The sequence below is a fragment of the Bos grunniens genome, chromosome 18 (assembly GCF_055505025.1).
Source record: "Bos grunniens cultivar Pamir isolate PY7600 chromosome 18, Bosgru_T2T1.0, whole genome shotgun sequence".
Classification (NCBI taxonomy): Eukaryota; Metazoa; Chordata; class Mammalia; order Artiodactyla; family Bovidae; genus Bos; species Bos grunniens.
In genome coordinates this window covers 46,982,700-46,996,049 of record NC_141182.1, presented here as the reverse complement: position 1 = coordinate 46,996,049, position 13,350 = coordinate 46,982,700, and the positions used below count along the sequence as shown (strand labels likewise).

Here is a 13,350-nt window from a genome sequence, read left to right as displayed (position 1 = left end):
TGTAGGTCTTTCCACATTCCTTATATTCATAGGGTTTCTCACCAATACAAATTCTTTGATGCTTACTAAGATGTGCCCTCTGCCTAAAGGCCTTCCTACATTCTTAACATTCATAGGGTTTCTCATTAGTATGAATGCTATGTTGAGCTTTAAGGTATGAATGAAGTCTTAAGGTTTTTTCCCATATTCCTTACATTCATATTTCTCATCCGTATGAATTTTTTGATGTTGACCAAGTTGTCCACATAATCTAAAAGATTTTCACATTCCTTGCATTCATAGGGTTTTTCATCAGTATGAATTTTCTGGTATACTCTAAAGTATCTGGAAGAGTTGAAGGTCTTCCCACAGATCTGACATTCATAGAACTTCTTCCCAGAATGAATATTCTTTTGTACTTTAAGGTCTTTACCTAACTAAAAGCTTTCCCACATTTTTTACATATATAGGCTTTCACTCCACTATGAATTTTTATATGTTGAGTGAGTTGTTGATGTATTCAAAATGCCTTCCCATATTCTTTACATTCATAGGGTTTCTCCCCTGAATGAACATTTTTGTGTACTCTAAGGTCTCTGCCAAAACTAAAAGCCTTTCCAGATTCTAGACATACATACGGTTTCACTCCATTATGAACTTTCAAATGTCAAGCTGGTTGTTCACAAATTCTAGAGGCCTTCCCATATACCTTAGATACATAAGGCTTCTCACCAGTATAAATTTTTCTCACATTTGATTCGATCTGAGCCATAATTAAAGGTCTTCCCACATTCTTTACATTCATAAATGTTTCTCTACTAGGAATTCTGTGATCTGTGATGTAGGGTGAGAGATGTATCTTTTCTGTGAATAGATATATTTTCATAGATGATTTTAATTTGGCTAAAATATTCATTTTGAAGTTCTTGTTTCTCAATCTTGACTTTACTCTGCCAGCTATTTTGAATAATGAAATTCTCAAGGTCAAGTATTTCACTTCTTTATCTTCCATTTAGATAAATTTATTTCAGAAATGTTTTCTTCTGGAGATAATGTCTTTGTATCATACCTGGTCTCCAAACCTGGAAAAATAAAGCAAGAAAACTAACAAATATTGTTTTCCTGTACTAGGAGGTGGGGGTGGGGGGACAGCAGAGATAAGTGATAAACTGAAAATAAAGTACATTAGAAATGAATTTTGATAAGTTTATTATGCAGTTAGAAGAAGGCAAAGAGAATAATGAAAGCATATTTTGTGAGATCTGTAACAATGAAAATAAGTCATTGATTCTAAAATTTGAATGTTCAATTAAAATCAACTCAGGAACCTGTTCCAAGTATTAATTTCAGAGACCAACCCAGACCAAGTGAATCAGAATCTGTAAGGGTAAGTTAGCAATATCAGTTCAGTCTCTGAGTCGTGTCCAACTCTTTGCAACCCCATGGACTGCAGCATGCCAGACTTCCTTGTCCACCAACTCCCAGAGCTTGCTTAAACTCATGTCCATCGAATTGGTGATGCCATCCAACCGTCTCATCCTCTACCGTCCCCTTCTCCTCCTACCTTCAATCTTTCCTAGCATCAGGGTCTTTCTAATGAGTCAGTTCTTCACATCAGGTGGCCAAAGTATTGGAGCTTCAGCTTCAGCATCAGTCTTCCCAATGAATATTCAGGACTGACTTCCTTTAGGATTGACTGGTTTGATCTCCTTGCAGTCCAAGAGACTCTCAAGTCTCCTCCAACATCACAGTTAGAAAACATCAATTCTTTGGTGCTCAGCTTTCTTCATGGTCCAATTCTCACATCCATACATGACTACTGGAAAAACCATAGCTTTGACTAGACAGACCTTTGTTGGCAAAGTACGTCTCTGCTTTTTAATATGCTATCTAGGTTGGTCATAGCTTTTCTTCCAAGAAGCAAGCGTCTTTTAGTTTCATGGCTGAAGTCACCATCTGCAATGATTTTGGAGATCAAGAAAATAAAGTCTGTCCCTGTTTCCATTGTTTCCCCATCTATTTGCCATGAAGTGATCATGGACTGAATGCCACAATCTTAAGTTTAAGGATAAGTCTTACGCATTTGTATATTTTTAACCACTACCTCAGATGTATCAAAGTCAGATCAGTGTTTGACATTCTCTGTTTTGTTTGCTTGTCTTGAGTTTTTTGACCACACCATGCAGCTTATGGGATCTCAGTTCCCCAACCATGGATTTAACCTGGGCCACTTCAGTGAAACCCCAGAAACCTAACCACTAGACTCCCCGGGAACTCCGTGAGATTATCTACTTACACCTTTTTCCCCCAGTGGTTTTTCACTGTACTTAGAACATTGTATGACCACTTAAGAATGGATAATAATGCCCTTTGTATAAGAACTTATATGACAAAGTTAGAAGGAAAATAATTTTGTATTTAGAATGCCATACTTTGCAAAACAGAGAAGGGGAGTCTAAGCAGAATAGAGACATCTCTTTGCTGACAGCAAATGAATATCCAACATCCAGTCAAGAGTAATGGACATTTGGGACTTCCCTGGTGGTCCAGTGGCTAAGACTCTGCACTCCCAATGCAGGGGGCCTGCGTTTGATCTCTAGTCAGGGAACTAGATCCTATATTGCTGCAACTAAGACCTGGAGCAGCCAAATAAATAAATAAATTTGAAACAAAGAGTTAATAGATGTTTGAAGAGGCAGAAAAACATTAGTTCATAGAAATAGATGCAGAAATGACAGAGAAGAGAAACAGCAAAGATGTTTAAAACAATCATTATAAATAAGATCCAGTGTATAGGAAAACATGGACATGGTGAGAGAAATGTAAGGTTTTAAGGTTAAAAAGAAAAAAAAAACACCTTAAATGGATTTTCTAGAAATGAAACTGCAACATCTGAAGTGTATGAAATTAACAACAGATTAGACATGAGAGCAGAAAAAGTCTAGAATACACAGCAAAAGAAAGTATCCAAAACAAAGCTCAGAGAGGAAAAAGAAAACAAAAAACAGTAACACAGCAGTAATGACCTCTGGAATAACACCAGGAGGTCCAACATACCTATTTTTGTTGTTCAGTCGCTAAGTCATGTCCGACTTTTTGCAACCCCATGGACTACAACACGCCAGGCCTCCCTGTCCCTCACTATCTCTTGGAATTTGGCCAATTTCATGTCCATTGAGTCAGTGATGTTATCTAAACATCCTGCCCCTTCATGTATCACTGCCTTGTCATTGCGTAGGGGCTTGCATAACTCAGTGGAGCTGTGAGCCGTGCTGTGCAGAGCCACCCAAGACAGACAGGTCGTAGTGAAGAGTTCTGACAAAATGTGGCCCACTGGAGCAGGGAATGGCAAACCACTCCAGTATTCTTGCCACGAGAACCCCATGCACAGCATAAAAAGGCAAAAAACATATATATTATTGGAGTTATAAACTACATGAAGCAAAATCAGACAAAAATGAAAAATCTCTAATTATAGCTGGAAATTTCAACACTCCTTTCATTTACTTATAGGACAAGTAGACACAAAAATAAAGACTTGACCTGCTGTTTATATCAACTTTACATTTATAGAACACTTCATTCAACCACAGCAGGAAATGTTTTCTTTTCAACTGCATATAAGATATTTATCACAATAGACCATAAAATAAGTCCCTGTAAATTTAAAGGGCTTAAGATATATTATTTAACCACAATAGAATTCAGCTAGAAATCAAAAATAAAAATACTTGGAAAATTTTGCAAAATAATATTTAAATACCATATGTCTAAAGAATACATAAGTCAAGAAGAAATCATGAAGAAAATGTAAAACTTTAAACATGATGATAAAGAAAATACAGCATACTGAAATTTCTGAGTGACAGCTGAATAGAACTACACCGAAGGGAGGGAAATTCTACCTTCAAAATCAAGGTTCTAAGTATTAAAAAGTATCAGTTAAACCCAAAGCAAACAAAATTAAGTAGAGTGGAAATTAAGGGAAGAGAAAATTAGAGATATAGATAAAATCAATTAAAGTTTAATTGGTTCTATTAAAAAAAATCAATAAAATTGACAAACCTCTATCAGAGGCAATCAACAGAAAAGAGAGAACACACAAGTTCCCAATATCAGAAATTAAAATGTGGACATCAAAATTTCAAACAACCTAACTTTACACCTAAAGGAACTAGAAAAAGAACAAACAAAATGAAAAGGTAGGTGAAGGAAAGTTATCACAAAGATCAGCTCAGAAATAAAATACACACAAAACAATACAAAAGTTGAATGAAACTAAGAGCTGATTCTTTGAAAAGATAAAATGAATAGACCTTTAGCCAGACTCATCAAGAGAAAAAGGGAGCCCAAATCAATAAAATCAGGAATAAAAGTTACTACTGACACCACAAAAATATAATGGATCTTAAGAGATTACAAACAAATACAAACACAAACAAATATGCCAATAAAATGGACAACCTAGAAGAAATGGACAAATTCCTAGAAATGAATACTATCCCAAGACTGTACCAGGAAGAAAGAAGAAATATGAGCAGGCCAATTACCAGTATTGAAATTGAAGAAGTTATTTAAAAAGCAAAAAACTCCCAACAAACAAAGGTCCAGAACCAGATGGCTTCACAGGTATATTCTAACAAACATTCAGAGGGCAGTTAACACCTATCCTTCACAAGCTATTCCCCCAAAATTTGCAGAGTCAGAAATGGCCCAGACTCCAGGGCGGTTCAGCCTGTAGAAGTGCGCATGCACAGCCAGGTGTAGCCTGTTGAACGATGATGCCATAGCCCGAGAGAGGCCTGCAAAAGCCAAGGAGGAAACTAGGAATGTCAAGCCTGTGTGTGCTGAGTCCCCAACCTTCATTCCAGGTAGGAATGCTGATGTCGACCCTGGATGTGACCTGGATGAGGTCTGTAGTCCAGGGTTGTGAGTAGGATGGGTTTTTATCCCTGGGGAAACCCTGGGGCGTGAAACTGGACCTCGCACACAGCTGGTGGTGTAGTGTGTTTGTGTTTAAGTGTGTAGGAGCGGTTTCCTGTGCCTGACCTGATGTGTCTGACCTTGAGCTACTTCTGTGCAACGATTGTGGCAGTGGATGGAGTCATGTTGCTCTGTAGTGTTTACTCTGGTGTGTCTATTTTTTTGGATTAGGTGTGAGTTGTGTTTGCACTTGTATGTGACTGGAGGAGAACAGGAAGTAGTTTGTGGGTATTTTCTGACTATGGAATTACTTATATGAGGTAGAGAATGATGTGGTGCCATAGGCTTGTGGTTTTGTTGGCTGAATGAGTTAGTAGGTAACTGTGAATATGTCAGTTATTATAGATGTGTTGGTATTTATATGATGGTTATGGAAAGCTTGTGGTTCTCTTGTGTATCTGTTGCATGGTAGCAGACTACTGAGCAACTCATAAAATGTACCTGGCTGTGACTAGCTGGGTATCTGATTTGTTGTTGTTAAGTCATGTCTGACCAGGGTTTGAACCCATGTCTCCTGCCTGGAAGGCAGATTCTTTACCACTGAGCCACCTGGGAAGCCTGGGAATCTGATATTGGCTTTTATTTGAGCCTACAGAATTGTGATTGGCAACTAGGTAAGTAAAATAATTATAGATGTAAGAATTGAAAAGGAGGTGGTAAGACTATTGTAATTTCCAAATGATAGCATTGTATACCCAGAAAATCCATATCAACTAATAACAAATACAGTAAATTGAATAAGATGCCACACGTTGCTTGCAAACAAAAGATTTCATTAACCACCACTGTGAATATGCCTGTGTGTTCTCTTTCTGCTCCTGGATGAAATCTTGGGGGCTCCTAGGTGGCACTAGTGGTAAAGAATCTGCCTGCCAATGCAGGAGACTCAGGAGACACCGGTTCAAACCCTGGGTCAGGGAAGATCCCCTAGAGTAGGAAGTGGCAACCCACTCCACTATTCTTGCCTGGAAAATTCCATGGACAGAGGAGCCTGGAGGGCTACAATCCATGGGGTCACAAAAAGTCAGGCACAACTGAGTACGGATGAAATCTTGGCAGGTTGAATAACTTCTTCAGTCACTGTAAGATAATAAATCTGAGATCACTCTCAGTAAGTATAATCATTTTTGCTAATTAAAATATTCCCTGGAAGAAGTCACTACTTCATACTTCTTCTAAATCAAAAACTTTCCACCTTCTGCAACTTGGAAAGAATAAAAAAATTAGTTTCCTCTCTGATACACCAGTCTGTTATTTGACTCCTTTACTTTATCCCTCTCTATAGGTGGTCTCTGGCTCACCTGGAATTGAACCAGGAGAAGAGAAAAATAAGGAGCAAGAAAAATCTCACTTGATTGGTATTGCAGTAATCTAACTGAAGTTATATCTTGCCTGGTGGCATTCAAAGATAACTTTTAAAAGTCTCTTTGTTTTCCAGTAGTTTAATGAGAAATTTCAAACATACAGCCAACTTGAGGGAGTTTTACACTGAACATATGCTCACCACCTATATCCTATGCTTCACATTTTATTACACTAGCTTTGTCGTATATCTGTCCATTTCTCTATGCACCCATTAATCCATCTAATTATTATATGCACTTCACAGTGAACTGTAGACATCAGTACAGTATCTCCTAAATACAAGCATATTACTGAGTTCAATCTTTGCCTGTTTCAATGTACATACAGGAAAAATGCAGAAATTTTTGAGCGTACTTTCTTGGTTTTGACCAATGTGTATATGTAATCCAAACTCTCATAAAGATACAGAAGTTTACTGTCTCCTTAAGAATTGCCTTCATGTCTCAGATGTCATCAAAACTCACACCCAGCCATCCAGAGGCAAATATCGTTCTTTTTTAGAGGGGGACACCTGGTTAATTTTGCCTCTTTAGAGTTTAATCTAAATGAAATCACACAAAATATACTTGTTTGTGTAAGTGTTCTTCCAATGAGCTTGTTTTTGAGATTTTATATATATATATATATATATGTGCTATGCTAAGTCACTTCAGTCGTGTCCGACTCTGTGTGACCCCATAGACGGCAGCCCACCAGGCTCCCCCGTCCCTGGGATTCTCCAGGCAAGAACACTGGAGTGGGTTGCCATTTCCTTCTCCAATGCATGAAAGTGAAAAGAGAAAGTGAAGTCGCTCAGTCGTGTCCGACTCTTAGTGACCCCATGGACTGCAGCCCACCAGGCTCCTCAGTCCATGGGATTTTCCAGGCAAGAGTACTGGAGTAGGGTGCCATTGCCTTCTCCGATATATATATATATATATATATATATATATAAAATACTGTTGAAGCTATCAGAAATGCATTCCTTTTTATCATTGGGTACTGTTTTATTGTATTACTAATCTATGGGCTTCCCTGGTGGCTCAGGTAAAGAATCCACCTGCAATGCAGGAGACTTGGGTTTGATCCCTGGTTGGGAAGATCTCCCGGAGGAGGGCATGGCAACCAACTCCAGTATTCTTGCCTGGAGAATCCCATGGACAGACGAGCCTGGCGAGCTATATAGTCCATGGGGTTGCAAAGAGTAAGCACAGCACAGAACACTAAGCACAGCACAGAACACATCAGTTCTCATAAAGATGTATATTGGGTTGTTTTGGCTAAAAACTTCAGTAGCATTCCTTTACAAATCTGTGATTATGGTTTTCATTCATGTGTGCTAAGTTGCTTCAGTGTGTCCAACTCTTTTGCGACCCCATGGACCCCTGGCTACATCCCACTAGGCTCCTCTGTCCATGAGATTCTCCAGGCAAGAATACTGGAGTGAGTTGCCATGCTCTCCTCTGGGGGATCTTCCAGACCCAGGGATCGAACCCACATCTCTTACATCTTCTGCATTGGCAGGGAGAGTCTTTACCACTTAGAGACACCTGGGAAGCCCCTGGTTTTCAACCTCTTGGGTAAAGAGCCAGGAGTGGCATTGTTGAGTCATAAAATGATGTATATAGTTTTATAAGAAACTTTCCAGATCTTCCTCCATTTTACAGCCGCACCAACAATATCTGAGAGTACCTGTTCTACAAAAACCCAATTTGAGGAGTTATTATCCTTTTTAATTTTAACCATTCTGGTGAGTGTGCAGTGGCATTTTAGTGGTTTTAATTTGCATCTCCCTGCTAATTAATGATGTTGCATTCTCTTTCATAAGATTTTTGGCTGTTTGCATATTTTTATAAAATATACAAATCTTTTGACCATTTTTAATTGGATTTTTAAAAATTATTGAGTTGTAGAGTTCTTTATGTATCCTCTTTACCAGTCCTTTGTCATGTATCAATATATGTTTTGTGAATATTTTCTCCTAGTCTGTTCCTTGCCTATTTTCCTAAAGATGTCTTTTGGTGACAAGTTTTTAATTTTGATGAACTCTTTATCACTTTTAACCTTTAATGTTTTTTGTCTTCTGTGATCTAAGAAACATTTGCCTGTCCCTAAATCACAAAACTCTTATGTTTGCCAATAATCAGTCTTTGGTTTTGGCATTTATATTTAAGTGTATGACCAAACTTGTTTTCGTTGGTTTTTTTTTTTTTTACTTTGACAGATAAGGTAAATAATCAAATATCTCTGCAGAAAGATAGTTTTCCTTCTAATCTATATGCCTTTTATTTCTGTTTTTGTTTTATTACAATGGCTAAGACCTCTAATATAATTGCTGAAATGTAAGTGATGACAGTGGGCATTGTTGCCTTGCTCCCAATCTTAGGAGGAAATTATTCAATATTTTACCATTAAGCATGATGTCAAGAGTGTATATGTTTTGGTGGGGGTGGTCTGATGAAACAGTTTGAAGAAGCTGTTTTCTATACCTAGATTCCTAGTTTGGTGGGGGAAAAAAGTACTAATACAGTGGATATTAAACCTTGCGGGATGCTTTTTAAAAAAATCTATTTATTTGGCTGCTCTAGCTGTTATTTGGTGCACTCAGGATCTCTGATCTTCATTGCACCATGTGGGATCTTCAGCTTCAGCATGTGAACTCTTAGTTGCAGCATGTGGGTTCTAGTTCCCTGACCAAAGATTAAACCCGGGCCCCCTGCACTGAGGGTGTGGAATCGTAGCCACTGGACCACCAGGGAGGTCCCTCTTTCATAATTTCAATGTCATTTTTTTTGAAAACCTTATCAAGCTGTTAAGATTGATTGATTTGGTACTCTGCCAGATCCATCTTGCTAATTATAGTTGCTGAGTCCAATTGCTTTTTTTTATTGCCCTCTGTTCACTTAGAAAGGGATTGGAATAAATAGCCTTTACTTCCCAATTTATCTCTAAAGATGCACTATTACAATAATGGTTTGAAAACTAACAGTTAATTCCTATGTAAATTTCTATTTTCCATCTGTAAAAAAAAATTAATAAAAACGATTAACTACTATTTAAATTCTGTTTCCTCAACTATAAAATGGAAATAAGTGTCTACACTTCATAAACTTGATGTGAATTTTGACATATTATAGAAGACTCAATTACTGGTAACCTATGATTTCTGAGAGGAAAAGGGCAGAGAGGACTAGGAAAGGCTCAATGGAAGAGTGATAGCTGATCTCAGGCTTTGGTGAATATATTTTGATAGCTGGTAACTGAGAATTATAACAGGTGAACATTCCAAGCACAGGAAAAGGCATGAGAAACACTGCTAATGTGGAAAATGGCAAAACAAGTCCTGGGAATATTAAGCAATCTATGTTCAGTTGACATATAAAGTATATGCTATAAGTTAGTGATAGATTAAACTTGAAAAGTAGAAAGTGAACAAAATATGAAAGACCTTGAATAATACAGTAAGAAGTTCAGACTGTTCAGGAACTGAAGAATGATAGACATTTATTCTTTGTGCAACAATGAGATAACCAAAATTGTCATTCAGGTTTTTCTGGGAGATATAAATAGGGACTGCACATTTATCCAAAGACCACATTCTGCATCACTCCATGATCTCAAAACATTTGCTCTTTGGGAATCTCCTTACTGGATTATGTATCAGACTGGCATTTCCTAATTCACTCAGCAACCCAGGCAACCATTTAACTGTTTCCACTAAATGAAGTTAGGGAGAATAAAAACTGGTTCTTGTTGGGACTTCCTTGGTGGTCCAGAGGTGAAGAATCTGCCTCACAATGCAGGGGATGTAGGTTTGATTCCTGGTCAGGGAACTAAGATCCAATTGCATGACATAGAGCAACCAAAGCCATGACATAGAGCAACCAAAGCCACGTGCTACTGTGTGCATGATGCAATAAAGATCCGATGTGCTGCCACTAAGACCTGATGCAGCCAGATACATTTTTTTTTTAGTGATTCTGGTTACATGTGAAACAGATGGATGTCTGCAAAGGGTAGATGACAGCCCTACTTTTTGGCTGTCAGTACAACCACTGGTCAAACATCCTAACCCGCTCTCTGCTCTACTTCTGTGCTTATATTTCATTTTGCCCTTGGAAATGCCAGATGTGTCACGAACCCTGCAAATGTGTTAAACCCCAACTCTAAAGGTTCTGCCTTCATTTTTTGCCTTAATTTAACCATGCTTTTTCTAAGGATTTCTCTTTCTCTCTAGCCCTCTAGAGTTGATGTTGCATAGTTCCCATGCTTCACAACCATGGAGCCCAGAGAAAGGGTGGGTGCTATTTTTTATTGCCTATCTACACATTTGTTTCCCTCATTTTTTTTAAATTTATTTAATTGTAGGCTACTTTACAATACTGTAGTGGGTTTTGCCATACATAGACATAAATCAGCCATGGGTGTACATGTGTTCTCCATCCTGAACACCCCTCCCACCTCCCTCCCCATCCCATCCCTCTGGGTCATCCCAGTGCACCAGCCCTGAGCACCCTGTCTCATGCACTGAACCTGGACTGGTGGTCTGTTTCACATATGATAATATACGTGTTTCAATGCTATTCTCAGATCATCCCACCCTTGCCTTCTCCCACAGAGTCCAATAGACTGTTCTATACATCTGTGTCTCTTTTACTGTCTCGCGTATAGGATTATCATTACCATCTTTCCGAATTCCATATATATGCGTAAGTATACTGTATTGGTGTTTTTCTTTCTGACTTACTTCACTCTGTATAATAGGCTCCAGTTTCATCCACCTCATTAGAACTGATTCCAATGTATTCTTTTTAATGGCTATTTTCATATATTAATAAAAGTCTTTCAGTGTGAGAGCTGTGTCATATGCTTATATCCCTTCCTGTACTTCAAACTACTGTAACCTGTTGAAAACTCATTTTGGGAATATAGTTTTGAAAAAATATTATGGATCTAAGCTTTTAAAAAAAAAGAAGAAACTTGCATTTCAGCTAGACTTGCTCTAACTCATGCTGGTAGTTTTAAGGACATATGTATCTAAGATCATTTTCATAGAAACTACTGTTTCAACCAGGTTTACTGATTTCCAGGCTGTGGGTTATAGTATGCCTCTCCAAAAGATACGGTTCTATTTTTTTAATTAAAAAAATTTATTTTTGGCTGCACTGGGTCATTGTTGATGCACACAGGCTTTTCTCTAGTTGTAGCAACTTTTCTCTAGTTCTCTAGTTTTCTCTGGTTTCTCTTGTTGTGGTGCAAGGGGCTTGTTTTGTTGAGGAGCACAGGCTCAGTAGTTGTGGCACATGGGCTTAGTTGCCCTGCAGAGTGTGGGACCTTCCTGGGCCAGGGAAAGAACCTGTCTCCTCTGTGCTGGCAGATGGATTCCCAACCACTGGACCACCAGGGAAGCCCCCCAAAAGATATGTTTAAGTCCTAATCCCAGTAGTTATGAATGAGACTTTATTTGGAAACAGGAACAGGTTTTAGCAGATATCATCAAGCTAAGCTGAGATCACACTGGATGAGGGTGGGCTCTACATCTAGTAACTCCTGTCATAAAGAGAAGTTTTGGGGACAGAGGAGACAAAGGGAATAGGATCATGTGAAGCGACTGGAGTGATGCAACTACAAATCAAGGAATGCCTGGAGCTACAAAAGCTGTATGAGGTCGGAAAGGATTCTTCCCTAGAACCTTCAGAGCAAGCAGGGTGCTGATCACACCTGTGGGTTTTGGACTTTCTAGCCTCCATAACTGTGAGTGAAGAGCAAAATACCAGACTTGGTGGCTTATCAAAATACTTGGTGACCTAAGTTTTGTGGTGTTTTGCTATGGCTGATCTAGGAAATAAACACACTCCTCAGTCACTGAAAATTTCAACAGCAGTTTTTGAATTTTCTCTCTAGTTCCATTATGGTTACCTGCATGGAAAACTTACCCAGGTGGCTGGTCCACCTCTTCTGTCATATACTTTTGCAATGGTAGAGAACAATGAAAGAGCATATATCATGTGTATTATAAACAAGTTGAAAGGGGAAAGTATATGTCTTTCATTTACGCAGTCAGATTTGAAAGCTTCAATTCTACCAAACTTACTACAGTAGGACTCCAACTAGGCCAAGCAGGAATTCTACAAGGAATGCAGTGTGTGGACTTTTGTTGTTCACTTTTGTTACACAACACATCTACACTTCTTGAAAGATAGAAAAAGAGAAGGGAAAAAACCCCAAACCATCCATAATCCCAGCTCTTCAGGATTATCACTCTGACATTTGCTAACCATTCTCCTTCATATTTTATTCTGAATTTGTACAAAGAGTGTATTTGTTTAGAAATGGTTACTTTACACCTTGTTTTGTTAGCTTCCCTATCACACTGTAGACAATGATGTATTTTTATTGCATGTAAAAACACCCGAAGGGCAGTGGAGAAAGTGACCTGAAGGTAATGAAATGTGCCATGTGCTTTCCCATCCCACTCTTCATGCTTTTGGCACTCTCCAGAGTTAGAGAACAGATAAGATTCCTACTTGAAAGTACTTCAGGTAAAAGGACTTTCAAAAGCCTTCCAACTTACACTTAACACTACGAGAAGGCCAGGCCTGAATGGTTATCCATAACTGATGGGTGAGGAAATAATTCCTAGAGTAGAAAGAGCCAGATCTAGGCCATGATACAGTTTGGGCCATCTCCCAGTCCTTTAGGCATTCGATCATAAGGATTTAAAAAATAATAGAAATGATTGTTTCTCTCGAATTGACTTTGCTAATAGTTTTAAAATACCTGGTTGTGTCAGTTTCTCTCTGTAGTTCTTTATTAATAATCTCAGGCTATATTATTCAGCAAAATACAAAACTAGAATTTTATCTTCTTAGTGAACTGAAATGTTTATCCTTCTCTGGTGACTTTATCTCTAGTAATGTTTGCCTTAAAGACTATTTTGTCTGGAATTTAAATACAACAGCTTTCTTTTGGATGGTGGTTTTGTGGTTTGGTCGCTAAGTCGTGTCCCACTCTTGCGAGCCCATGGACTGTAGCCTGAGGCTT

At 38.4% G+C, this 13,350-nt stretch overlaps 1 protein-coding gene across 5 annotated transcripts in view; it reads left to right on the top strand.

Moving 5' to 3' along the window:
- The window catches only part of ZNF567 (zinc finger protein 567), a 42,831-nt gene extending 36,077 nt beyond the window's left edge, over window positions 1–6,754 (top strand). For all 5 annotated transcript variants that reach the window (XM_086351905.1, XM_086351910.1, XM_086351907.1 and 2 more), the window contains one exon: window positions 6,248–6,754. In XM_086351905.1, coding sequence (XP_086208031.1) covers window positions 6,248–6,273 — 26 coding nt within the window. In that variant the 3' untranslated portion in view covers window positions 6,274–6,754. The remainder of the gene's footprint in view (window positions 1–6,247) is intronic.
- The last annotated feature ends 6,596 nt before the right edge of the window (window positions 6,755–13,350 follow it).